The following is a 27,283-nucleotide window of genomic DNA, read 5'->3' on the forward strand; positions in this document are numbered from 1 at the left end:
CACGGGTCGGCTAAGATCCCGCCCCTTCCCCCGCTGAGGGGCGGCGGGCGTGGGCCGGGAGCAAGATGGCGGTGAATCAGAACCACACAGCCAACCGCCACGGGGCCATCATCCCTGAAGGGGAAAGGTGCCTGAGGGAACCCCCGGATTCCTGCCAGGGGGAGGAGCCGAAGCGGGTAGACCTCGGTGGCCCGCAAGCGCTCAGCGAATCAGGGACTTTCCCGCCTGTTTCGACAGCCGCCCTCCAGCTCCGCCCCCCCATGTCTGGGAGCGCGCGCCCCTCGCGGGTCTGCGGCCTCGCGGCTGTGGGGGCGGGGGCGCGGGGCGGGAGCGCGCGCCACCTCGAGGCGTGAGGGGGCTGGAGCGCGCCTGCTCTTGGGTGTGTTGTGGGGAGCGCGCGGGGCTGAGAAGAAAGCCCTCCTGACAGAGCCGCCGGGCGGCTGCGGGGGGAAGCGTTCCGCCTTTGCGGCGTTCGCTGGGTCTCCGGCGCAGCCCGCCCCCGGCTCTCGGGAACCAGGTGAAGAGAAGGCGCGCGGGTCTTGGGGGAGAGGCCCCGAACTGGAGGGCGCCGAGCTGCGCCGCACCCTCGTCGGTGGCGGCCAGGACGCGGCCCCCTTCGCTTGCCTTAGCCAGGAGGAGCCTCGACTCTCCCCCGCTCCCCTCTTCCAGGCCCACTCCTCAGCTTTCCCACCTCGCCATTTTTAGAAAGATCCCTGGAGCCCTTGCCAAACGCTGATGCCTGGATCTTTTCCCCAGGCTTCCATCTCCAGAATATTTTCTTGACAGAACTGCGCGGGGCGTCAAGCTGGCACGTCCTCCCTGGGCCTGAAAGGCCCCTGCTGCTCTGTTCGGGTTTATGGGAGGCGACGGTCGCTCTCCACCCTGGCCACTGGGACCCGCGTGCTTGTCCCACGGTGCCGCGAACACGTGCTAATCCGGGGGTGGGCCAACCGCACTGGGCCACCGATTCGCTCGTTACTCTGTTTGCGTGTTGGAGGCAGGAAATGAAGCTTTTTTTTTTTTAAATAACCATAACAGAAATGCTGATATTATTGTGGTCCTGCGAATTATCTTTATGGAGTCTATTCTGTACTCTTGAGTACTTAATACTAGCATTTGGTGAGCCCTTAAACATGCCAAGCACAACTGTTCTAAGAGTTTTCTTCTTGTAACTGCTCTGTCACAGGCAAGAAACCGCCACCGAGAGAGATTAAAGGATTTGCTCCAAGTCCCAGGGCCGGGCTTGTACTTGGAACTTGGCTTTGAATCTAGGCACTGTGCATTAACTCTACTCCAGCTATCCCTCAGAAAGGAAAAGGCCTGCCACTCTGCTTTCTCCACCAACAGGGCCCTGGCAGTGCTCTGGCTTCGTGGATAGTAACTACCTTTAAAGAAAGCGTGGGAGGGAGAAAGTTGACTGAACCTTGGCTCTGTGATGTGGAGACTTTTTCTTTCTTTTTTTCTCATCTCAGCTGAGAAATCTTGAATGTAAGGGCCAGATTCTACTGGTAAAGAGGGGAAGCATTGAGGTACCACTACCCATATTTCAAAACAGGTGCAGATAAGTACCGTATGTATTCACTCTAGAAAAAAAAATATTTTCACATTACCCCAAATTCCAACATCAGTGCTTTTTACATTTTGTTATATACCTTTGTGAGCTTTCCCTTGTAGAAATATACACTTCAATTTTTCTGACTCTTTTGTAATTTGTTTTCCTTATTTGCCAATATATTGTGAATACTTTTTTCACTGTCTTTATTTTCAATGGCTGTTATTGCGCTGTGTATAAATCTTTATTTACTCAAGTCCCCACTTGGGAAATTCTGGTTATTAATTTCTCATCACTATAAACATCGCTGTAGTGAACAGTTTTGAAAATATATCTTTGCCCACCTGTCAGGTTTTTTCTTTGGGATCTATTTCTGGGATGGAATTGTGGAGTCAGAAACAGAAACTTTTAAAAAAGATTAAAATATATAGATATTGTGAAAATTGCCCTTCAGAATTTTAACAACTAACATTTCTCGCAGTATTCAGTGTCCATTTTCCCATACCCATGCCATCATCTGATGCTAATCTTTGCTGTTTTTGCCAGTCTGTGATAAAAGAATAATGGAATCTTCAAAATTTGTATTTCTTTATTACTAGTGAACTTATTTTTTCATGTTTTGACTATTTACATGTCTTTGGTAAATTTCCTTGGTTCATAAACTTTGTCCATTTTTTAATAGCTTATCTTTTGATGACTGGTTCAAATGTCAGAACTATCACTTTTTAGTTGGGTCGCCTACTTACAACCTAGTTGTATGTAAAGTCCTTGCTTATTGAGTATTTGGCACTTACTTGGAGCTCAGTGAATTAAAAAGGGCATTATCTTAGGTTCAGATCATTAACCGTTACAGCGTGAACCCTTGCTGAGGTTCTAGTTAGTGCTGGGGGCAAGATAATATTAAAGAGTACTATGAAATTTCATCTGCAGTTTTTCCCCTTTCTCATAAATCTGTTCTCCACATTATACCATTTACCAAGATGGCAAACTTTCATCTTTGTTTTGCTGTCCTCTACTTTCATTGAATTTTTGCAACCAGTGTGCCATCCTGGTAGGACAGTGGTCCTTAGCCTGAAGCAGTTTGACGCCATAGGGGACATTTGTCAATGTCTGGAGACTTTTTTAGTTGTCACAATTTGGGGCAGAGTGGAATGTGCTACTGGCATCTGGTGTGTAGAGCTACTGGAGGCAGAGATGCTGCTAAGCTGACCTACAATGACTAGGACAGCTCCCCACAGCAAAGAACTATCTAGCCCAAAATGTCAGTTGTGCCAAGGTTGAGAAACCCTCCTGTAGAAGATGTCGACCCAAGGATGTGACAGTAAGAATTTGCAAGTATACTCCTACCTCCTGAAAAATTCAGTACTTGTAAAGCAAAATTCATATCCCCATCTCCTATGGGCTTCTTTTTCTTACTTCTATATTTTGTTGGAGAAAAAGATCACCTTCAGTTTCTAATGACTTTTTTCCCCAGATCCAAAGATCAGTGGACTATTACTTCATAGTCTTTTTATTTGATTTATATTTTGAGCTTTTTTGCTTAATCAAAAAACCCATTTTTAAAAAGTTGTGGTAAAATTCACATAATATAAAATTCACATACAGTGTACAATTCACTGGCTTTTAGTACATTCACAATGTTGTGTAATTATCGCCACCATCTGATTCCAGAACATATCATCAACAGATAAAGAAACCCTGTACCAATGAAGCAGTCATTCCCCATTCTTACCCACCCCCAAACCCCTAACAGCCACCATCTGTATTCTGTCCCATGAATTTGTTCCATTTACATTTTATGTAAATGGAATGATATTATATGTGACCTTTTCTGTCTGGCATCTTTAACTTAGCATAGTTGTTTTCAATGTTCATTCATGTTGGAGTGTGTATCAATACTTCATTCCTTTTATGGCTGAATACTATTCCCTTGTATGGATATATCATATTTTGTTTATCCATTCACCAGTACATGGCCATTTAGGTTGTATCTACTTTTGGCTATTGTGAATAATGGTGTGATGGTGTGCAAGTATCTATTGAAGTCCCAGTTCTTTTGGGTAAATACCTAAGAGTAGGAATTGCTGGGTCATGTGATAATTCTAAGTTTAATTTTCTGAGGAACCACCAAACTGTTGTTCACAGTGGCTGTACCATTTTACATTTTATCAACAACATATAAGGGTTCCTATTTCTCTGTATCTTTGCCAACAGTTTATTTATTTATTTATTTATTATTATTTTAGCTAGCCAAGTGAGTGTGAAGTAGTATCATTGTAGTTTTAATTTGCATTTCTTTAATAGCTAATGATGTTGACTGAGCATCTGTTCTTATGCTTATTGGCCATTTGAATATCTTTTTTGGAGAAGTGTCTATTGAAGTCCTTTGCCCATTTTTAAATTGTGTTGTTTGTCTTCTTGTTGAGTTATAAGAGTTCTTTATATATTCTAGATACTTATCAGATATATAATTTGCAAAATTTTCCCCCATCCTTTAGATTCTCTTCATTTTCTTTATGCTTTGATGCACAAAAGTTGAATTTTGATGAAGTCCAATTTATCTATTTTTTCTTTGGATGCTTGTGCTTTCAGGGTCATATTTAAGAAACTGTTGCCTAATCTAAAGCTATGAAGAATTACACCTATGTTTCCGTCCAAGACTTTTATAGTTTTAGCTCTTACATTTAGGTCTTTGATCCATTTTGAATTCATTTTTGTTTATATTCCAAATTCATTCTTTTGTATTTGAGTACCCAATTGTCCCAGCACCATTTGTTGAAAAAACTGTACTTTCTTCTTTGAATGGTTTTGAAACTAATAAAAAATTAGGTGGCCATAGATGTATATTGATAACTGTAGTTGCATAACAAGTTTTGAAATCAGCAAGTGTGAGTCCTTTACCTTTTTTTTTTTTTTCTTTCTTCCAAGATTGCTTTGGCTGTCTAGGCCCCTTGCAATTCTATATGAACTTTGGGATCAGCTTTCTGTAGAAAATAGCCATTGGTACTCTTAAACAACCAATGGGTGAAAGAGGAAATCAAAAGGGAAATTAAGAAATCTCTTGAGGCAAATGAAAATGAAAATATAACATACAAGAACTTATGGGACAGGAAGCGGATGTGGCTCAAGCAACTGGGCTCCCATCTCCCATATGGGAGGTCCAGGGTTTGATTCCTGGGGCCTCCTGGTGAAGGCAAGCTGGCCCATGCGGTGAGCTAGCCCAAGTGGAGAGCTGCCCCCACATGGAGTGCTGGCCTGTGCAGTGAGCTGGCCTGAGCAGAGTGCTGGCCCACGCAGGAGTGCTGGCCTATAGCGACAAGCTGGCCCAAGTAGAGAGCTGGCTTAACAAGATGATACAACAAAAAGAGACACAGAGGAGAGTCAATAAGAGAGTCAGCAGACCAGGGAGCTGAGGTGGCACAAGAGATTGAGTATCTCTCTCCTACTCTGGAAGGTCCTGGGATTGGTTCCTGGTGCCGCCTAAAGAGAAGACAGGCAGACACAGAAGAACACATAGCAAATGGATACAGAGAGCAGATAATGGGGGGTGGAGAGATATATAAACAAACAAACGAACAAACAAATAAATAGATTTTAAAAAACCCCACAACTTATGGGAGGGAGCAAATGTGACTCAAGCAATTGGGCATCTGCCTCCCACATGGGAGGTCCTGGTTCTTTTGCTGGTGCCTCCTAAAGAAGATGAGCAGATGCCACAATGAGCAGACACCATAGCCAGCAGACACCACAACTAGCACACCTGCCGCAACCAGCAGACAACCTAACCAACAGAAGCCACAACCAGCGAATGCTTCAACCAGCAGATGATGTAACCAGCAGAGAGTGGAAGTGGGTCAAGCGGTTAGGCACTTGTCCAGGACATGGGAGGTCCTGGGTTCAGTTCCCAGTGCCTCCTAAAGAAGATGAGCTGACAATGAGCAGACAGATATGGGGAGGGGGGGGGAATAAAAAAAATAAAACTTATGGAATGCAGCAAAGACGGTGCTGAGAGGGAAATTTATATCTCAATGCTTACATTAAAAAAGAAGAAAGACCTCAAATCGGAGGGCTAACCTCAAAACTGGAAGAACTAGAAAAAGAAGAGCAAATTAAACCCAAAGTGAGAAGAAAGGATATAACAAAGATTATTGTGGATTCATCAAATAGGGAGTAAACAAAAAATAGGGGGAATCAACACTGTACACCAATAAATTAGATAACCTAGATGAAATGGACAAATTTCTGGAAACAACCTATGATGACTCATATATCTCAACAAACCAATCAGTTCAAAGAGATCAAATCAGTAATAAAAAAAAAAACTCACTGGGGAGGAAGTGTAGCTCAGTGGTTGAGTACCTATTTCCCATGTATGAGTTCCTGGGTTCAAACTCTGTTACCTCCTAAAAAAACGAAAAACAAACTCCCAGGAAAGAAAAGCCCAGGAACATATGGCTTCATAGGGGAATTTTACCAAATATTCAAAGAAGACTTAACTCCGTTATGTTCAAACTCTTCCAAAAAAAGTTGAAGAGGAGGAAACACTCCCTAAAACATTCTATGAGGCCATCAACCTTTTACCCAAACCAGAAAAAGATGCCACAAGAAAAGAATACAAACTAATATCTCTTATGAATATAAGTGCAAAACTCCTTGACAAAATACTAGCAAATTGAATCCATTGGCACATTTAAAAAATTACATAACACATTAAAATGGGATTTATCCCTGATTTGCAAGAGTCGTCCAACATAAAATCAACTGATGTAATACACCACATTAAACATTAACAGAAAGAAGGAAAACAAAACAAAACCATGATAATCTCAATTAATGCAGAAAAGGCATATGACAAAATCCAGCACAGCTTCTTGATAAAAACACTTGTAACACGAGGAATAGAAGGAAATTTCCTCAACATGATGAAGGGCATATATGAAAAACCCATAGCTAACATCATATTTAATGGAGAAAAACTCAAAACTTTCCCTCTAAGATCAGGAATAAGACAAGGATGCTCACTGTCACCACTGTTACTCAACATTGTACTGGAAGTTCTTTCCAGAAGAATTAGGTAGGTAAAAGAAATAAAAGACACCCAAACTGGAAAGGAAGTAGTAACATTTTCCCTATTTGCAGGTTACATGATCCTGTATACACGAAACCCTGAAAAAATCCGTCAACAAAGCTGTAAGGGCTAATCAGTGAATTCAGCAAAGTGGTGGGGTATCAGCTCAACACTCAAAACTGAGTAGTGTTTCTATACATAAGCAATGAAAAATCTGAAAAAGAAATCAAGAAAAAATTCCATTTACAAAAGCAACTAAAAGAATATCTAGGAATAAATCTAACCAATGATGTAAAGGATTTACACACAGAAAACTACAAAACATGGCTAAAAGAAATAAAAGAAGACCTAAATAACTGGAAGGACATTCCATGTTCATGAATTGAAAGACTAAATATCATTAAGATGCCAGTTATACCCAAAACAATTTATAGATTCAATGCAACTGCAATTAAAATTCCAACAACCTTCTTTACAGAAATGGAAAAGCCAATCATAAAATTTATATGGATGGGTAAGGGGCCCTGAATAGCCAAAGCCATCTTGGAAAAAAAGAATGAAGTTGGAAGATTCACACTTCCTGATCTTAAAATTTATTACAAAACCACAGTAATCAGAACAGCATGGAACTGACACAAGGACAAGACATATAGACCAATGGAATTGAATTGAGAACTCAGAAATCAGCCATCATATTTATGGACAATTGATTTTTGACAAGGGGCAAAGACCACTCAATTGGTAAAGAATAGTCTTTTCAACAAATAGTACTGGGAAAACTGGATCTCCATTTGCAAAAAAAAGGAGGGTCCCTATTATATTTTACACAAAAATCAACTCAAAGATGATCAAACACCAAAATAGAAGAACCAGAACTATCAAACTCCTAGAAGAAAACATAGGGAAGTGTCTCCAGGACCTTGTATTAGGAAATAATTTCTTAGACTTTACATCAAAAGCATGAGGAACAAAATAAATAAATGGGGCCTCATAAAACTTGAAAACTTTTGTGTATCAAAGACTTTATCATGAAAGTAAATGAAAACCTACATGATGGGAGAAAATATCTGAAAACCACATATCTGATAAAGATTTAATATCCAGAATATATAAAGAGATGCTTCAACTTAACTACAGAAGGACAACCCAATTGAAAAAAGAATTGAATAGACATCTCTCCAAAGAAGATACACATATGGCCAGAAAATACATGAAAAGATGCTCAACATCATTAGCCCTTAGGGAAATGCAAATCAAAACCACAATGAGATATCGTTTCACACCCTTTAGGATGGCTTGCTATATAGAAGTGGTGTAGAGGATGTGGAGAAATAGGAACTCACTTATTGCTGGTGGCAACGTAAAAAGGTGCAACAGCTGTGGAAGACAGTTTGGCAGGTCCTCAGAAAGTTAAGTATAGAATTACTATATGACCCCACAATCCCATTGCTAGGTATATACTCAAATGAATTGAAAGTGGGGACTTGAACAGATATTTGTACAGCAGTGTTCATAGCGGTGTTATTTGTAACTGCCAAAACATGGAAGCAACTCAAGTGTACATGAATGGATAAATAAAATGTAGTATAAACACACAATGGAATATTATTCAGCCATAAAAAGGAATAGAGTTCAAATACATACGGCAATGTGGCTCAACCTTGAAGACATCGGTTGAGTGAAATGAGCCAGATACAAAAGACAAATATTGTATGATCTCACTTATATGAAATAATTAGAATACAAACTCATAGATTCAGATCTAGAATATCGGTTACTAGGAGATGGGGTGGGGATCGAGAATGGGAAGTTGAGGCTTAAAATATACAGGGTGGAGTGGGTGTAGCTCAGTGGCTGAGCACGTGATTTACATGTATGAGGTCTCAGGTTCAATCCCTGGTACCTCCTAAAATATATATGGTTCCTATTTAGAATGTTGGATATGTTTTGGTACTGAATGGTGGTGATGGGAGCACAACATTGTGAACATAACTAACAGCACTAAAATATATATCTAAGGAAGTGGAGGTGGCTCCAGTGATTAAGTGCCTCCCTTCCACATGGGAGTCCCCAGGATCTGTTTCCGATGCCTCCTAAAAAAGAAGATGAGGGAAACGGACTTGACCCAGTGGTTAGGGCGTCCGTCTACCACATGGGAGGTCCGCGGTTCAAACCCAGGGCCTCCTTAACCCGTGTGGAGCTGGTCCATGTGCAGTGCTGATGCACGCAAGGAGTGCTGTGCCACACAGGGGTGTCCCCTGCGTAGGGGAGCCCCACGCGCAAGGAGTGCACCCATAAGGAGAGCCGCCCAGTGCGAAAGAAAGTGCAGCCTGCCCAGGAATGGCGCCACCCACACTTCCCGTGCCACTGACGACAACAGAAGCGGACAAAGAAACAAGACGCAGCAAATAGACACAGAGAACAGACAACCCGGGGAGGGGGGCGGGATTATAAATAAATAAATCTTGAAAAAAAAAAAAAGAAGATGAGCAGACAGCAAGCACAAACAACAAGGGAGAAATAAATAAAAATAAATATTAAAAATATATATATATACATATATCTAATGTGGTTAAGAGAGGAAATGCTAGGTGATATTTATGGCAACAATAAAAATTAGGATAAAAAAATCGATGGAACTGTACTACACAGTGAACCTTTAGTGAAACCAGACTGTAGTTAACAGTACAACTAGGGAAGCAGATTTGGCCCAACAGATAGGGCGTCTGCCTACCACATGGGAGGTCCAAGTTTCAAACTCAGGGCCTCTTGACCCATGTGATAGGCTGGCCCATGCGCAGTGCTGATGCATGCAAGGAATGCCGTGCCATGCAGGGAAGTCCTCCACGTAGGGGAGCCCTATGCGCAAGAAGCACGCCCTGTAAGGAGAGCCACCCAGTGTGAAAAAAGGTCAGCCTGCCCAGGAATGGTGCCGCACACACAGCTGACACAGCAAGATGATGCAACAAAACAAGACACAGATTGCGGTGCCGCCGACACAAGTGGACGCAGAAGAACACACAGAGAATGGACACAGAGAGCAGACAACTGGGGGAGGGTCTGGGAAGGGGAGAGAAAAAAAATAGTACAATTATAAAAATGTGCCCATTTTTAATTTGGGTTGATTGTCTTTTTTGTTGTTGTTGTTGTTTTTTTTAAGATTTATTTATTTCTCTCCCCTCCCCCTCCATTGTCTGCTCTCTGTGCCCATTCTCTGTGTGTTCTTCTGTGTCTGCTTGCATTCCTGTTATGCGGCACTGGGAAACTGTGTCACTTTTCTTGTTGCGTCATCTTGCTGCGTCAGCTCTCTGTGTGTGCGGCACCATTCCTGGGTGGGCTGCGTTTTTCTCACGTGTGGTGGCTCTCCTTGTGGGGCGCACTCCTTACGCGTGGGGTACTCCTATGTGGGGGATAACCCACATGGCATTCCTTGCCTGCATCAGCACTGCACGTGGGCGAGTTCACCACACAGGTCAGGAGGTCCTGGGTATTGAACCCTGAACCCTCCATATGGTAGGAGGACGCTCTATCAGTTGAGCCAAAACTGCTTCCTAATCTTTTTATTGTTGCATTGAGGATTTCTTTATATATTCTGCATATTAAACCCTTATTGAATATGTGGTTGCCAAATATTTTCTCTCATTAAATAAGTTGTCTTTTCACTTTCTTAACAGAGTTCTTTGTTGCACAAAAGTTTTTAATTTTAAAGAGGTCCCATTTACCTTTTGTTCTTTCATTGGTTGTGTTTTGGGTGTAAAGTATACGAAACCATCTCTTATCATAAGATCTTGAAGGTGCTCCCCTACATTTTTTTCTAGGAGTTTTATACCTGGTTCTTACATGCAGGTCTTTGATCTATTTTGAGGTAATTTTTGTATATGGTATGAGATAATGGCCCTCTTTCATTCTTTTGAATATGGATATCCAGTTCTCCCAGCACCATTTGTTGAATAGACTATTCTTTCCCAGTTGAGTGGACTTGGCAGCCTTGTTAAAAATCAATTGGCCATAGATATGAGGATCTATTTCTAAATACTCAGTTTGGTTCCATTGGTCAATATATCTATCATTATGTCAGTACCATGCTGTTTTGATCACGTAGCTTTGTAATATTTTTTATTTTTTAAGGATTTATTTATTTATTTTTATTTATTTCTCTCCCCACCCCCCAGTTGTCTGCTCTCTGTCCCTTCACTGTGTGTTCTTCTGTGTCCATCTGTATTCTTGTCAGCAGCACCCGGAATCCATGTCTCTTTTTGTTGTGTCATCTTGCTGTGTCAGCTTTCCATGTGTGTGGCCCCACTCCTGGGCAGGCTGCACTTTTTTCACTCTGGGTGGCTCTCTGTATGGGGCGCACTCCTTGCGTGTGGGGCTCCTCTACATGGGGGACACCCCTGCATGGCACAGCACTCCTTGTACACATCAGCACTGCACGTGGGCCAGCTCATCAAACAGGTCAGGAGGCCCTGGGTTTGAACCTTGGACCTCCCATGTGGCAGGGGGATGCCCTACCCATTGGGCCAAATCCACTTGATTGTAATATACTTTAAAGTCAGGAAGTGTGAGCCCTCCAACTTCATTTTTTCAAGATATTTTTGGCTATTCGGGGTCTGTTTTCCTTCCAAATAAATTTGATAATTGGCTTTTCCATTTCTGCAAAATAGGCTGTTGGAATTTTGATTGGGATTGCATTGACTCTGTAAATCAGTTTGGGTAGAATTGACATCTTCACAATATTTAGTCTTCTAATCCATGAACATGGAATGTCCTTCCATTTATTTAGATCTTCTTTGATTTCTTTTAGCAATGTTTTGTAGTTTTCTGTGTACAAGACCTTTATATTCTTGGTTAAATTCATTTCTAGATATTTGATTCTTTTAGTTGCTATTGTAAATGGAATTTTTTTTCTTGATTTCCTCCTCAGATTGCTCATTACTAGTGTATAGAAGCACTACTGATTTTTGCATGTTGATCTTGTGTCTCACCACTTTGCTGAACTCATTTGCTAGCTTTAGTGCCTTTGTTGTTAGTTTTTTTGACATTCTATATATAGGATCAAGTAATCTGAAAATAGTGTAAGTTTTACTTCTTCCTTTGTCATGTGGATGCCTTTTATTTCTTTTTCTTGCCGAATTCCTCTTGCTAGAACATTTAGCACAATGTTGAATAACAGTGGTGACAGTGGGCATTTTGCTTTGTTCCAAATCTTAGAGGGAAAGCTTTCAGTCTTTCACTGTTGAGTACATTATTAGCTGTGGGTTTTTTCACGTATGCCCTTTATCATGTGAGGAACTTTCCTTCTGTTACTATTTTTCAAAGCATTTTTATTAAGAAGGTGAGCTGGATTTTGTCAGATGCCTTTTCTGCATCAGTTGAGATGATCATGTGTTTTTTCATCTTCATTTTGTCAATGTGGTGCATTATATTTATTTTCTGTGTTGAATCACCCTTGCGTACCTGGAATAAAACCCACTTGATCATGGTGTATAGTTCTTTTAATATGCTGTTGGGTTCAATTTTCCAATATTTTGCTGAGGATTTTTGCATCTATATTCCTAAGAGAAATTGGTCTGTAATTTTCTTTTCTGGTAGTATCTTTATCTGGTTTTGGTAGTAGGGTGATGTTGGCCTCATAGAATGAATTAGGTAGTGTGACCTTCTCTTCAATTTTTTGAAAGAGTTTGAGTAGGATTGGTATTCTTCTTGGAATGATTGGTAGAATTCACCTGTGAATCCATCTGGTCCTGGACTTTTCAGTGTTGGGAAGTTTTCAATGACTGCTTCAATCTCTTTACTTGTACTTGGTCTGTTGAGGTCTTCTATTTCTTCTAGAATTCTAGGTTGTTTGTGTGTTTCTAGGAAATTGTCCATTTCATCTAAGTTGTTTAATTTGTTGGAGTACAGTTGTTCATAGTATCCTCTTATGATCTAGTAATCCCCCCTCTCATTTTTTATTTTATTTATTTGCATCTTCTCTTTTTTTCTTTGTTATTCTAGCTAAGGGTTTGCCAATTTTATTGATCATCTCAAAGAACCAACTTTTTGTTTTGCTAATTCTATTTTTTTAAATTCTTAATTTCATTTGTTTCTGCTTTAATCTTTGCTATTTCTTTCCTTTTGCTTGCTTTGGGATTGGTTTGCTGTTGTTTTTCTAGTTCCCCCAGGTGTGCACTTAGGTCTTTGATTTTAGCTCGCTCTTCTTTTTTAAACATAAGTAGTTGGGACTATAAATTTCTCTTGCAGCACTGCCTTTACTGCCTCTCATAAGTTTTGATATGTTGTGTTTACATTTGCATTCATCTCAAGATATGTACTGGTTTCGTTTGCAATTTGTTTTCTGACCCACTTTTAAGAGTGTTTTATTTAATTTCCATATATTTGTGAATTTTCTAGTACTCCACTGTTACTGATTTCCAGGTTCATGCCATTATTGTCAGAGAAAGTAAATTTACTGAGATTTGTTTTGTGACCAATATGTGGTCTACCATGGAGAATGATCCATAGGCACTTAGGAAGGATGTTTATCCTGCTGTTTTGACATGCAATATTCTGTATATGTCTGTTAGGTCTAGTTCATTTATCATATTATCCAAGTTCTGTTTCCTTATTGATCCTCTGTCTGGATGTTCTATCTTTTGTTGTATTGAAGACTCCAGCTATTATTGTAGAGTCATCTATTTATCCCTTCAGTTTTTCCAGTGTTCGCCTCATGTATTTTGGGGCACTATGGTTGGATGAATAAATATTTATGATTAATATTTTTTCTTGGTGGATTGTCCCTTTTACTAATATATAATGTCTTTTTTTTGGTCTCTTAAAATGGTTTTGCATTTACAGTCTATTTTGTCCAATGCTTGTGTAGCTATTCCAGCTCTTCCCCCCAGCCGGATAGCTCCCTCATCGGTTTGCTCATTGTTTTTGTTCGTTGTCTTCTCATTGTTTTTTGCTCATTTGTCTGCTCATTGTCTGTTTGTTTTTTATTTAGGAGGCACAGGGAACCAAACCCAGGACCTCCGATGTGGGAGGTGGGCACTCAACTGGTTGAGCCACATCCACTCCCCCTGCCCCAAGCCCTTTTTTCCCAACTTTCGCTTTCAACCTATTTGTGTCTTTGTTTTGTTTTGTTTTTTTAAAGATTTATTTATTTTTAATTTCTCTCCCCTCCCCCCCCACCCCAGTTGTCTGTTCTCTGTGTCTATTTGTTGCGTCTTCTTTGTCTGCTTTTTTTGTTGTCAGCGGCACGGGAATCTGTGTTTCTTTTTGTTGCGTCATCTTGTTATGTCAGCTCTCCGTGTGTGCGGCACCATTCCTGGGCAGGTTGCACTTTCTTTTGCGTTGGTCAGCTCTCCTTACGGGGCACACTCCTTGTGCGTGGGGCTCTCCTACACAGGGGACACCCCTGCGGGGCACGACACTCCTTGTGTGCATCAGCACTGCGCATGGGCCAGCTCCACACGGGTCAAGGGGGCCTGGGGTTTGAACCGCGGACATCCCATGTGGTAGACAGACGCACTAACCCCTGGGCCAAGTCTGCTGCCCTATTTGTGTCTTTGGATCTAAGATGAGTCTTTAAACAGCATATAGTTGGATCATACTTTTTAATCCATTTTGCATATTTTGATTGGGGAGATTAATCCATTAACATTAAATGTTATTACTGTAAAGGCAGTACTTTAGCCATTTTATCCTTTGGTTTTTATATATCATTTTTTGGTCACTTTTTAAAAACCCCTTTAGTTTCCCTTACTGATACTCTTCCTTTCTTCACTCTACTCTCCTGTCTTTTCCTTTCAGCCTGCAGAATTCCCTTTAGTATTTCTTATAGGCAGGTCTCTTGTTGTTGAACTCTCTCAATTACTATTATCTGTGAATATTTTAAACTCTCCCTCATTCTTGAAGGACAGCTTTGGTGAATAAAGAATTTTTGGTTGGCAGTTTTTCACTTTCAGCACCTTAAATATATCATATCACTGCCTTGTCACCTCCATGGTTTCTGATGAGAAATTGGCACTTCGTTTTATTGTGGGTACCTTGTATATGATGAATCACTTTTCTCTTGCTACTTTCAGAATTCTCTTTTTATCTTTGATATTTGACATTCTCCTTAGTATGTGTTTCACAGTAGGTCTATTAGGATGTATCCTGTTTGGAGTATGTCGAGCTTCTTGGAGGTGTGTGTATATATATATATATATATATATATATATATATGTCTTTTATTTATGTCTTTCATAAGAGTTGGGAAATTTTTGACTATTATTTCCTGAAATATCTTTTCTGCCCCTTTTCCCTTCTCTTCTCCTTCTGTGACATCCAGAATGCATATGTTTTTGCACTTTGTTCTGTCATTCTAATCCCTGAGACACTACCCAATCTTTTCCATTCTTTTCTCTATCTGTTCTTTTTTTTTTTTTTAATAAATAAATTAATTTATTTCTCTCCCCTTTCCCGCCTCCACCCCAGTTGTCTGTTCTCTGTGTCTATTTGCTGTGTCTTCTTTGTCCGCTTCTGTTGTTGTCAGTGGCATGGGAATCTGTGTTTCTTTTTGTTGCATCATCTTGTTATGTCAGCTCTCTGTGTGTGCGGCACCATTCCTGGGCAGGCTGCACTTTCTTTTGCGCTGGGCGGCTCTCCTTATAGGGCGCACTCCTTGCGCGTGGGGCTCCCCTACGCGAGGGACACCCCTGCGTGGCAGGGCACTCCTTGCGCGCATCAGCACTGAGCATGGGCCAGCTCCACATGGGTCAAGGAGGCCCGGGGTTTGAACTGCGGACCTCCCATGTGGTAGACGGACGCCCTAACCACTGGGCCAAGTCTGTTTCCCCCTCTATCTGTTCTTCTGTCTGTTATATTTCAGTTGTCCTGTCTTCTAGTTTGCTGAGTCTTTCTTCTGCCTGTTGACATCTGCTCTTGTATGCCTCTACTGTATTTTTGCTTTTTAGAAGGTACCAGGGATTGAAACCAGGGCCTTGTACATGGGAAGCAGGCACTCAATCACTAAGCTACATCTGCCCCACATGAGAATTGGTATTTTCATTTGTTTGTTTGTTTTGTTTTAAGGAGATCCTGGAAATTGAACCCAGGACCTTGTACGTGGGAAACAGGCACTCAAACACTTGAGCTATATCCATCCCCACCTGTGTCTATTTTTTTACATTCCTTTCATTGTCTCTAGCTGCTTTTGCCTTTGGTGCAAATTCTGGGAGGAGAGTCACCCAGACAAGACTTTCCCAAATTAGTTTGTCCTTGTCAAAACAGGGAAAGGGACCCATGAAAGGGGCATAGACTGGCTCCAATATGTCCTGGGGAGGGGATCAGGAAGGGTGCCAAAATCCTCTTTGATGGCTTTCCTGACCTGCCCAGCAGATGCCACCCTTTAGCAAGCTGTACCCCACAGCCCTTAAGAGGCAATGCCTCTTTAAATCTCCACCACCTCCATCCCTGTCAATGACTGAGTTGAAACGGTGACTGAGTTGAAATGGTGACTTCCTGCTGCCTTTGTCTCAGGCTGATTGAACGGTAGCTCAGAGCTGGGATCCAGCCATCCAAATTCACTAATCCAGTGCTGTGATGAGTGCCAGGCCATGCCCACTCCAGTCTTGGGGAAGAGCTGCCCTTTAGCAAACTCTTCCCTGCAGCCTTGAGGACGCACTGTCTTAATCTTCACCACCTCCACCCCTGTCTGGGGTGGAGTTGAAATAATGACTGCTTCTATTACTTTGTCACAGGGCCGGCAATACAAAGTACCAGAAATGGCTTGACTTTTTATAATGTGAATTTTTAAAAAAGATTAATTTAATTTATTTATTTCTCCCCTCCCCTCATGCTCTGTGTCTGCTCACTGTGTCTTTTCTTTGTGTGCTTTTCTTATTTTCAGGAGGCATGGGGAATCAAATCCAGGACCTCTCATGTGGGAGGGAGGCACCTAATTGCTTGAGCCATCTCCACCCCCTGCTTGTTGTGTCTCTCATTGTGTTTCCTCGATGTGTCTCTTTGTTGTGTCATCTTGTTGTGTCAGCTTGCCATACCAGCCTGTTGCATCAGCTCGCTGTCTTGCTTCTCTTCTTTAGAAGGCACTGGGAACCAAACCCAGGTCCTCCCATGTGGTAGGCAGATGCCCAACTGCCTGAGCCACAATCATTTCCCTAATGTGAATTTTATTAGGGGAAAATCTTACAGTTCTGAGGCCATGGAATGTCCAAATCAAGGCACCATCAGAGATGCTTTCTCATCAAAGCCAGCTACTGGTGATCCTGGCATCCTTCCACATGACAAGGCAAGAGGGCATCACACCCACACCAACAAGTCCCCACAAGAATAATGTTTTTTGAATCTCAGTTCAGGCGTATGGACCCCTTGTTAAGTATCCCTGCCCTCTAGAATCTACTGTCTCCTGGAACTCAGCTGTGGGTAATCAGACATAGAGCTTGTCTCTTTCTGGGCCTTCTCTGCCTTCCTCTTGGCTGCTCCACTTTCTCCCTGAGCCCAGCTGTGGGCAGTCAGGCATATGTTGCATATCTGCAAACTTGAGCTGCTCCATGGGCCTAGCCTCTTGGGGCTTTGTGTCTCAGCTTTGGTTGCTAGTGTTCCTTGAGTCCTCTCTCTCACATGGCCAGGTCAAAATGGCAGAGCTCCCTTTTTTTGTGTCTGTGTCTCCATTTATATAAGGCTCCAATAAGAGGACAGAGACCTGTCTTGGACAAAGACCCCGCCTTGGTCTTGCCTCCTTGATGTAGTTCAATCAAAAACAATCTTATTGGAGCAGATGTGACTCAAGCAGTTGAGCCACCCACCTCTCACATGCAAGGTCCAAGATTCTGTTCCTGGTGCCTACTGAAAAATCTAAAACAACAAGCTAAATGAATAAAAAAACCAACTCAGGAAAGCTGATGTAGATTAGTGGTTGAGCACCAACTTCTCACATATGAGGTCCTGGGTCCAATCCCGGTACCTTAATAACATCAACAGCAACAATCTAATCAAGTGATCTAATCAGTGTCCCTTAACTGAATCTAATACAATCAGAGGGTGTCATCCCACAGGAATGGATTAGTTAAAAAACATAATCTTTTCTGGGATTCACAAAATTCAGACTGTCACATTGCTGCTGCCTTTGTCCAAGACAGGTTGAAAGAATAGCTCAGAGCCAGGACCCAGCAATGCAAATTTGCAAATCAAAAGCCATGATCAGATGGATTGGGTGTAGTTCAGTGGTTGAGTGCCTGCTTCCTATGTACAAGACCCCAGGTTCAATCCCCAGTGCCTCCTAAACAACAACAAAAATCTGTCAGAACTTGGACATGTTCACCCCTGTTCTTGAGGAAGAGGATTTTTTTTTTTAAGATTTATTTATTTATTTATTTATTTTATTTATTTAATTCCCCTCCCCTCCCCCGATTGTCTGTTTTCTGTGTCTTTTTGCTGCGTCTTGTTTCTTTGTCCGCTTCTGTTGTCGTCAGCGGCACGGGAAGTGTGGGCGGCGCCATTCCTCGGCAGGCTGCTCCCTCCTTCGCGCTGGGCGGCTCTCCTTATGGGTGCACTCCTTGCGCGTGGGGCTCCCCTACGCGCAGGGGACACCCCTGTGTTGCACGGCACTCCTTGCGCGCATCAGCACTGCACATGGGCCAGCTCCACACGGGTCAAGGAGGCCCGGGGCTTGAACCGCGGACCTCCCATGTGGTAGACGGACGCCCTAACCACTGGGCCAAAGTCCATTTCCCAAGGAAGAGGATTTTTATGTCCCTTTCTGTCAGCAGCAGCTAGTGAAGGACTGGACCCCAAGGCAGCCTGTCATGAGATTGGGGGATCGGTGACAGCAGCTGCTGTGTGAAGAGAGCTCCTTATCATTCTTTACTGTAACTTATCAGCCTCTTCTTCCCTGGATGCTTTTCAGTGTCCTTCTGGCCTCCAGAGCCCCAGGACACTTGTTTCAGACAGTTCCTGCCTGCTTAATAGCTATTTTGGAGGAAGGACTAAATCTGGGTGTTCCTTATTCTGCAATCTTCCCTGGAAGACCCTGACTTTCATTTGATTATTGTTTGCAAGTGAAGTATCTTTCCCCCTTTTACGTTCAATCTCTTTGTGCTTTTGTACCTAAGGTGATCTCTTCTAGACAATATATAGAGGAATAATCTATATATTTTTCATCTAATCTACCAATTTCTACTTTTTAATAGAAGAGTTTAATTCATTAACATTTAAGGTAATACTGAGAAGGAAGGATTTACTTCTGCCTTTTAACTATTTTCTGCATGTTTTGTATGTTTTTTCCTCAATTACCCCATTGCTGCCTTTTTTTGTGGTATTTAGTTGCTTTTTGTATTGTACTGTTTAATTCCTTTCTTCTCTTCTTTTCTCTTTATTTTTAAAAATTATTTTCTTAGTGCTTACCTTTATGATTACAGTTAACATCTTAAAGTAATAACCTAGTTTGACTAGTACCAACCTAGTTTTAGTAGTATACAAACTCTCTACTATATATCTCCATTCCTTGCCTTTATATTGTTACTGTTTAGATTACATCTTTATACTTTATATACCTGTTAACTTAGATTTTACATATAATTTTATACATTTGCCTGTTAAGTCAAATAGGGAGAAAAAAGCAGTTACAGTAATAAGGATTTTATATTTACTTATATACTTGCCTTTACTAATGTTCTTTATTTCTTCTTTTGGGTTGAAATTAGTGTCCTTTTATTTCTGCCTGAGGGACATGTTTTAGTATTTCTTGTAGGATAGAGGTCTTGTAATAAACTTTCTGTTTATCTGCAAATGTCCTCATTTCTCCTTCATTTTTGCAGGATGATTTTGTTGGATATAGAAGTTTTGGTTGACAATTTTTAAAGGATTTTTAATATGTCATCCCATTGTCTTCTGTCCTCCATGGTTTCTGATGAGAAATCTGCTGTTCATCTTACTGGTGGTAAGCTTTGAGCTTACTGGATATGTATATTCATGTCTTTCATTAGATTTGGGAAGTTTTTGACTATTATTTCTTCAAATACTTTTTCTGCCCCTTTCTTTCTTTCTTGTCTTTCTGGCACTCCCATTTTGATTATATTGGTATGCTTGATGGTGTCCTGCAGGTGCCTCAGGCTCTGTTCATTTTTCTTCATTATCTTTTCTTTCTACTCCTCTCACTGGATAATTTCAATCATCTTGTGTATTAGCCGAAGAGGTGCTGATGCAAAATACCAGAAGCCTGTTGGCTTTTATAAAGGGTATTTATTTGGGGTAGGAGCTTGCAAATACCAGGCCATAAAGCATAAGTTACTTCCCTCACCAAAGTTTATTTTCATGTGTTGGAGCAAGATGGCTGCCAACATCTGTGAGGGTTCAGGCTTCCTGGATTTCTCTGGGCTCAACTCCTCTGTTTTCTCCACAAGGCCAGCTGTAGATTATCAGACGAATGGCTCTGTCTTTCACCCTGGGGCTCCAGCTTAAGACTTTGGCATCAAACTCCAACATCAAAACTCCAACATTAAAAGCCCTCAACTCTGTCCTTTGCCATGCCCTAATGACATGGCCCATCGAAGCCCTAATGATAACTTTTTTTGGTAAAGATTTATTTTTTATTTATTTCTTTCCTCTTCCCCCCACCTCACCCCAGTTGTCTGTTCTCTGTGTCCATTCACTGTGTGTTCTTCTGTGTCCACTTCTATTCTTATCAGCAGCGCTGGGAATCTGTGTCTCTTTTTTTGTTGTGTCATCTTGCTGCATCAGCTCTCTGCGTGTGTGGCACCACTCCTGGGCAGCTCTCCTTACAGGGTGCACTCCTTACACGTGGGGCTCCCCTATGCGGGGACACCCCTGCATGGCACAGCACTCCTTGCTTGCATCAGCACTGTGCGTGGGCCAACTCCAAATGGGTCAAGGAGGCCCTGGGTTTGAACTGTGGACCTCCCATGTGGTAGGCAGATGCTCTATCCATTGAGCCAAGCCTGCTTCCCCCTAATGATAACTTAATCACACCCAGGTGCAGACCAGATTATAAACATAATCCAGTATCTATTTTTGGAATTCATAACCCATATCAAACCGCTACATCTTATCTTCATGTTCACTGATCTTTTCTTCTGCCTGTTCAAATATGCTGTTGAATCTGTCAAGTGAATTTTTTTTTAAGATTTATTTTTTATTTATTTCTCTCCCTTCCCCCACATCACCCACCCCAGTTGTCTGCTCCTCTGTGTCCATTAGCTGTGTGTTCTTCTATGATGGCTTCCATCCTTATCAGCAGCACTGGGAATCTGTTTCTTTTTGTTGCGTCATCTTGTTGTGTCAGCTCTCCGCGTGTGTGGCACCATTCTTGGGCAGGCTGCACTTTCTTTTGCGCTGGGCGGCTCTCCTTATGTGGCACACTCCTTGTGTGTGGGGCTCCTGTACGTGGGAAACCCCCCTGCGTGGCAAGGCACTCCTTGTGTGCATCAACACTGCACATGGACCAGCTCCACATGGGTCAAGGAGGCCCGGGGTTTGAACCACAGACCTCCCATGTGGTAGGCAGACACCCTATCCATTGGGCCAAATCTGCTTCTCTGAATTTTTAATTTCAACTAACTTTACTTTGCAACTCCAAAATTTCTATTTGGTTTCTTTTTATAATTTCTGCCTCTTTATTTTGTTAAGACAAGGTTTTCTAAATTTCCTTTAGTTCTTTGCTTATGGATTCATTTAGCTCACTGAACACATTTACCAGAGTTGATTCAAAGTCTTTGACAAATAATTCAAATGTCTAAGCTGCCTCAGGGATGGTTTCTGGAAAATTATTATTTTTTTCTGTAAATAGGTCATACTTTCCTGTCTCTTAGTGTATTTTGTAAATTTTTGTTAAGAGCTGGACATTCCAAGTATTATGTTGTTGTAATTTTGGAAATCTAGTTTTCCCACTCCTCTGGGATTGCTAGGTTTTTGTTGTTCTTGTTGAGGCTGGAGGCATCAATTTGTGACTCTTCCAAATTATTTTTGCTCACAAGTGGGGACTGGAAAGAGAAAAGAGGGAAAAAAAAAGGATAAAAGGTTACTGCCCTTTAAGAGTCCTCTGCCACTTTTGCCCGAGGGGGATTGGAACTATGGCTGTTCTCAGAGCTGGCCTCCCAGTGATCTGAAAGAGCTGATCAGAAGTCATACCACACACTCTGATTTTGGAGGAGTAAGTCCTTATAGCACAACTTGGCACCAGGAAACTGCACCAGGAGCTCCAGTTTGCAGTCCCTGTTGCTACCTGCCATGTTGTTGGGGTTTGGGGAATGGTAGCCACTGCATGAAGAGTGGTATTTACTGTAATTTACCAGCCTGTTCATCCAGCTCTTCCCTGAATGCTGAAAAGAATTCCAGTAGAAATAAGATTAAGTAAGAATTTAGAAAATAAGAGACTAAATTTTAGAATAATAAGGAAAGACAGGGAAACGGACTTTGGCCCAGTGGTTAGGGCGTCCGTCTACCACATGGGAGGTCCGCGGTTCAAACCCTGGGCCTCCTCGACCCGTGTGGAGCTGGCCCATGCGCAGTGCTGATGCGCGCAAGGAGTGCCGTGCCACGCAAGGGTGTCCCCCGCGTCGGGGAGCCCCCACGCGCAAGGAGTGCGCCCGTGAGGAAAGCCGCCCAGCATGAAAAGAAAGTGCAGCCTGCCCAGGAATGGCGCCGCCCACACTTCCTGTGCCGCTGACAACAACAGAAGCGGACAAAAGAAACAAAAGCAGACAAAGAAACAAGACGCAACAAATAGACACCAAGAACAGACAACCAGGGGAGGGGGGGAAATTAAATAAAAAAAAGAAAAAAAAAGAAAAAAAGAAAGACAAAAAAGACTCTTTAAAAAAGAGAAAGAACTTTAAAAAAACAAACCAAAAACAAATAGAATAAAGATAAAACAAAATTTATAAAGAATAAAAAAGAAAAATTTAAATCTAAAAAAGAATAAGAATAAAATTACCACTATATTTTTATGTAACATTTATGTAATCTAAAATTTTTTTAAAAATTAAAAAGTAAATCTAAAAAAGTAAACATAAAAAAAAGAATAAAATTAAATTAAAAAAATTTAAAAAAATTTTCAGTGGACTCCAGAGTTCTAAATTAATTGATTCAGACAGTTACTGCCATGTCAGTAGTTTTGGTAGAGGGACAAATTCCTGGAGCTTTATACTCCATCTTCTCACAACCTTTCTCTTTCATTTCAAAAAAATTCTTTTTTTTCTTAGTGTGGTACATATATTACAATTGATGAACACATACTGAAGCATTGCCACTAACTGTGGATTATAGTTTTCATTATAGTTTACACTCTGTCCTGTGCAATTTTTTTTTTTTGAGGCAGTTTTTTTTTTTTTTTTTTACATTTTTTAAATTGATTTTGTAATAATATTACATTAAAAATATATATGTGAGGTCCCATTCAACCCCACCCCCCCACCCCACCTCTCCCCCCCCCCCCCCAGCAACACTCGTTCCCATCATCATGACACATCCATTGGATTTGGTAAGTACATCTTTGGTCACCTCTGCACCTCATAGTCAATGGTCCACATCATGGCCCATACTCTCCTCCATTCCATCCAGTGGGCCCTGTGAGGATTTACAATGTCCGGTGATTGCCTCTGAAGCACCATCCAGGGCAGCTCCATGTCCCAAAGACGCCTCCACCTCTCATCTCTTCCTGCCTTTCCCCATACCCATCAGCCACCATGTCCACTTTTCCCAATCCAATGCCACCTCTTCTATGTTGTCCTGTGCAATTTTTTAAGTTATAACAAAATATATTTTCATTCATTTTTGAAGGATGGTTTTGCTGAATGTAGGGTTTTTGGTTGGCAGTCTTTCTTTCAGCACTTTGTGGGTTTTTCTGTCTTTTAAAAAACTTTAATTTATTATTTATTTTTATTTATCCCCCACCCCAGCCGCCTGTGCCCGCTCTCTGCTCTCTGCATCAGTTCACTGTGCATTCTTCTGTATCTGCTTGTTTTCTTGTTTCGTCTTATCTCTAGGAGGTACCTGGAACCAATACAGGGACCTCGACATGGGAGAGGCACCCAACTGCTTAAGCCACCCCAGGTCCCTCGTCTGCTGCATCTCTCACTGTCTCTCCTCTGTGTCTCCCTTTGTTGCATCATCTTGTTGTGTCAGCAGTGCAGGCCTGCTTGCCTTCATCACTAGGGGGCCCAAAGAATTGAACCCAAGGCCTCCCATGTGGTAGATAGGAGCCCAATCACTTGAGCTATATCTGCTTTCCTCAGCACTTTGAATATATTCTCCCTCTACGTTCTGGACTCCATGGTTTCTAATGAGATGAAAGCTGTTAATCTTATTGAGGATCCGTTATATGCTATGAGTCACTTCTCTGTTGTTGCATTTAAGATTCTCCCTTTGTTTTTGTCTTTGAATAGTTTGTAATTTATTTTGGTGTGCATTTCTTTGAGTATGTCATACTTGGAGATTATTGAGCTTCTTGGATGTGTAGATTAAAGTTTTCTTCCAATGTGGGAAGCTTTTGGCCATTATTTCTTTGGATATTCCTTCACTACTTTCCCTCCTATTTTCCTGAGACTCCCATTATGTATATGTTGGCATGCTTAATTGTGTCTCTCAGGTCTTCTAGACTCTGATCATTTTGCTTTTTCTCTTTCCTTTCTAACCCTCAGACTGGGTCATCTCTATTGTCCTATCTTAAAGTTTGTTGATTCTTCCTTCTGTCTGCTCAGATCTGCTGCTGAAACTTTCTTGTGAATTTTCACTAGTTATTATGCTTTCCAACTTCATAATTTCTGTTTAGTCCTTTTTTTATAATTTCTGTTTATTGATACTTTATATTTGTTGAAATATCTTTCTCATATTTACCTTTAGTTCTTTGTATATGGTTTCATTTAGTTCTTTGAACACACTTACAATAGTTGATTTAAAATCATTGTCTAACAAGTCTAATGTCGGGGCTTCCTTGGGGACATTTTCTGTTGATTTCTTTTTTTCCTGTATATACTCGCCTGTTTAATTGCATACCTCATAATTTTTTTGAAAACTGGATAGTTTGGATATTATAATGTGGAAACTGTTTAAATCAGACTCTCCATCCTCCTCAGAATTTGTTATTGCTGTGGTTGTAGTTATTTTGTTTGTTTAGTGGCTTTTCTGAACTACCCTTGCAAAGTCTATATTCTTTCTCATGTATGGTAACTTAAGTCTCTGTTTCATTATCTTAGTGATCAGCTAGTGGGTTCTTCATGTGTGTTAGGACAAGTCTTCAATACTCAGCCTGGCATTTTGCAATTCTGCCTTATCCTGCAATTTCTGCTTGCACAGAGCCTGAAGGTTAGCCAGTGGTGAGAGTTTAGGTCCTTCTGAGGTCTTATCTGAGTATGTGCCTAGCTCTGGGCATGCACATGGCCTTCGAGATTCCCAGTTGTATGTGGGAGCTTTTCAAAGCCCTTTTTCCTTATAGTGTCTAATTCCCCAGGCTTTCCTCCCAGGATTTTCCATTTACTTACTGTTTTATTCTGTTATCTCTTGCCCTATGTGGCAGTGTTAATACATTGGCCCTTAAGTGGTTTTGACAAATGCCTCCTTGGTAGCTGTCTGAGTCCTGGGAGAGTTGCAAGTTGGGTGCACACCCTTTGAGTTGATCCTTCAGGAAGCCACCAGACATGTCAACACAAACAACCACAATTCTTTGAGAGTAAGGTTCATTCTGCTCCTCTGGTACGAGGTACTTGCACTGGGAATGGGGGCTGTTGTCTTCAAGGTTGCTGCTGAGCTTGGGAGTGGAGATGGCACCAGGTTATATTAAAATGCCAAGAGCTCTCTCACCTAGTTTCAGCTGTTTTTTTTTCTCTCTTGATTCTCCTGGTTGCTATAAGCTATTTATTATAGTCCATCATTACTTTGTAGAAGGATAATTTTTGGAATTCCCCATTCTCTTTTCACTGACATTCTATATCTTCACAGTCTTTTAAAAATCTTTCCTTTTCAGCAGATATCATGACCACAAAGGTGGTTTTCCCAGGGCGAGGCTTATACATTATACTTCGGATGTGTTGGCCCCTGTGAGTTCCCCAAATGTGGGATACGCGACTGCACAATTTGTGTAGTGGGGGACTGTGTTTGCTCTCTTCCCTGCAAAAAAAAATCTTTCCCTTCCTTTTCATCCACATAACTACTGCCCTAGTTCCAATTCTTATTACCTCATATCAAGACTATTTAAGGAACTGATCTCTCCTATATACCACCACCTCCTTGATCATGTGACTGCCTGCTGAGAATTTGGCAGCCGCACAGATTCTCACTGCTTTTCACATGATGACTAGGCTCTCTGAGCTTTTGTCCTGGTGTGCCTTTCCTGCTTTATCTCACAATCTCCACCATCCTCACCCCTGTGCTGTATTTTGATGAAGCGCTACCCCTGGGCTGCTCCTAAGCATGCAGTTGCTTTTCTGGAATCTGATCTTGTACCTCCATTAATGCCATTTGCTCCCCGTCTGTACTGTCTACTACCCTCACCTCTGTCTACTGAAATACCATTCATCTTTTAAGAATCAGCTCATATCACAGCTGTTATAGTTACTTCAACCAAAACTAATCTCTCCTTCTACTAAGTTGCTATGACATTTTTTTTTGCCATTTTTGTGATGTGTATCATTTATTGCTTATATTATTATCTGCATTTATGATTCATTCATTCACTCTTTGGATAAATATTTAGTAGCACCCACTGTGTGCTAGAGGTACAGTGGCAAAGAAGGCATACATTGTCCCTAATGATCATTAGGGGGAGATGTTGAACAAATAAACACATAAATATAATATTATGATGATTACTATGAAAGGAGAAATCCAACAGAATTCTACATGTGAGAATAAGATAAGTCCGAATTTGTCAAGTTAACAGTGGGGAGAGAGTGCAACAGGCAGAGGGAACAACACGTCAGAAGGCACTGGAGTAGTCTTAGCACCTTCTCTTCTTTACCAGAATGAAAGAAACATTTCCTATCTTTCATAATACTTAGTATACAAAAAACATAAGAATTAGTGAATGGTAAACTTTGAGAGTAGAAGTTGGTTAGACAAGAACAAAATAAGTCCAGTGATAAAGTAGAAGGCAAATGTGAGTGAATTGTCAAAGAATTAGATTATTTAAATTCCTTTTCATTTCAATAAAATAGTAATAATACTAGTAATATAGTCATAGCAACAACTGCTTTGGGGTTTGTAATCTGAGAGTTTATGTGTAGGGGGAGTGGGGGGTGGGGGCGGTGGGGTTGAATGGGACCTCATATTTTTCATAATGTAATTAAAAAAAATAATAAATAATTAAAAAAAAAAAGAGTTTATGTGTATCATATTAAATAACTTCTCATTTGTGTGCTCTTTTCCATAGTGTCTTCCAGCAATGTCATGACGTGGAGCTCTCCTTCCCACAGCAGCCAGAGGGCTCCGATCTTTTTAGTGGGACAAAGAGGGGAACGGTATTTCTCACGTCATACCGGGTAATTTCTACTTCTGCTTTGAAATCTACATTTGGTTTCCTTAAAATGGAGAGCAGTTAAAAATTGACTATCAAAATGATTTTAAACATTTGCACTTTGAGATTTTCCATGTTGAAGAGTGGTGGAAGAAATTGGATGATGTTTCTCAGTTAGGCCAGGGTGACAGAGCAGCCTTTGTCCTTAGAG

General features: G+C 41.2%; 1 protein-coding gene and 1 non-coding gene across 2 annotated transcripts in view; both read left to right on the plus strand.

Moving 5' to 3' along the window:
- WBP2NL (WBP2 N-terminal like) overlaps positions 1–27,283 on the plus strand; it is a 68,665-nt gene continuing 41,382 nt past the window's right edge. The window contains exons 1-2 of the mRNA XM_058308847.2: positions 1–127; positions 26,989–27,097. Coding sequence (XP_058164830.1) covers positions 66–127; positions 26,989–27,097 — 171 coding nt within the window. The 5' untranslated portion in view covers positions 1–65. The remainder of the gene's footprint in view (positions 128–26,988; positions 27,098–27,283) is intronic.
- On the plus strand, positions 25,570–25,730 carry LOC111765371 (U1 spliceosomal RNA). Its single transcript, XR_002797746.1, has one exon. It is a non-coding gene; the product is annotated as a U1 spliceosomal RNA (small nuclear RNA).

This window comes from Dasypus novemcinctus, chromosome 12 (genome assembly GCF_030445035.2).
Source record: "Dasypus novemcinctus isolate mDasNov1 chromosome 12, mDasNov1.1.hap2, whole genome shotgun sequence".
NCBI classification, from domain to species: domain Eukaryota; kingdom Metazoa; phylum Chordata; class Mammalia; order Cingulata; family Dasypodidae; genus Dasypus; species Dasypus novemcinctus.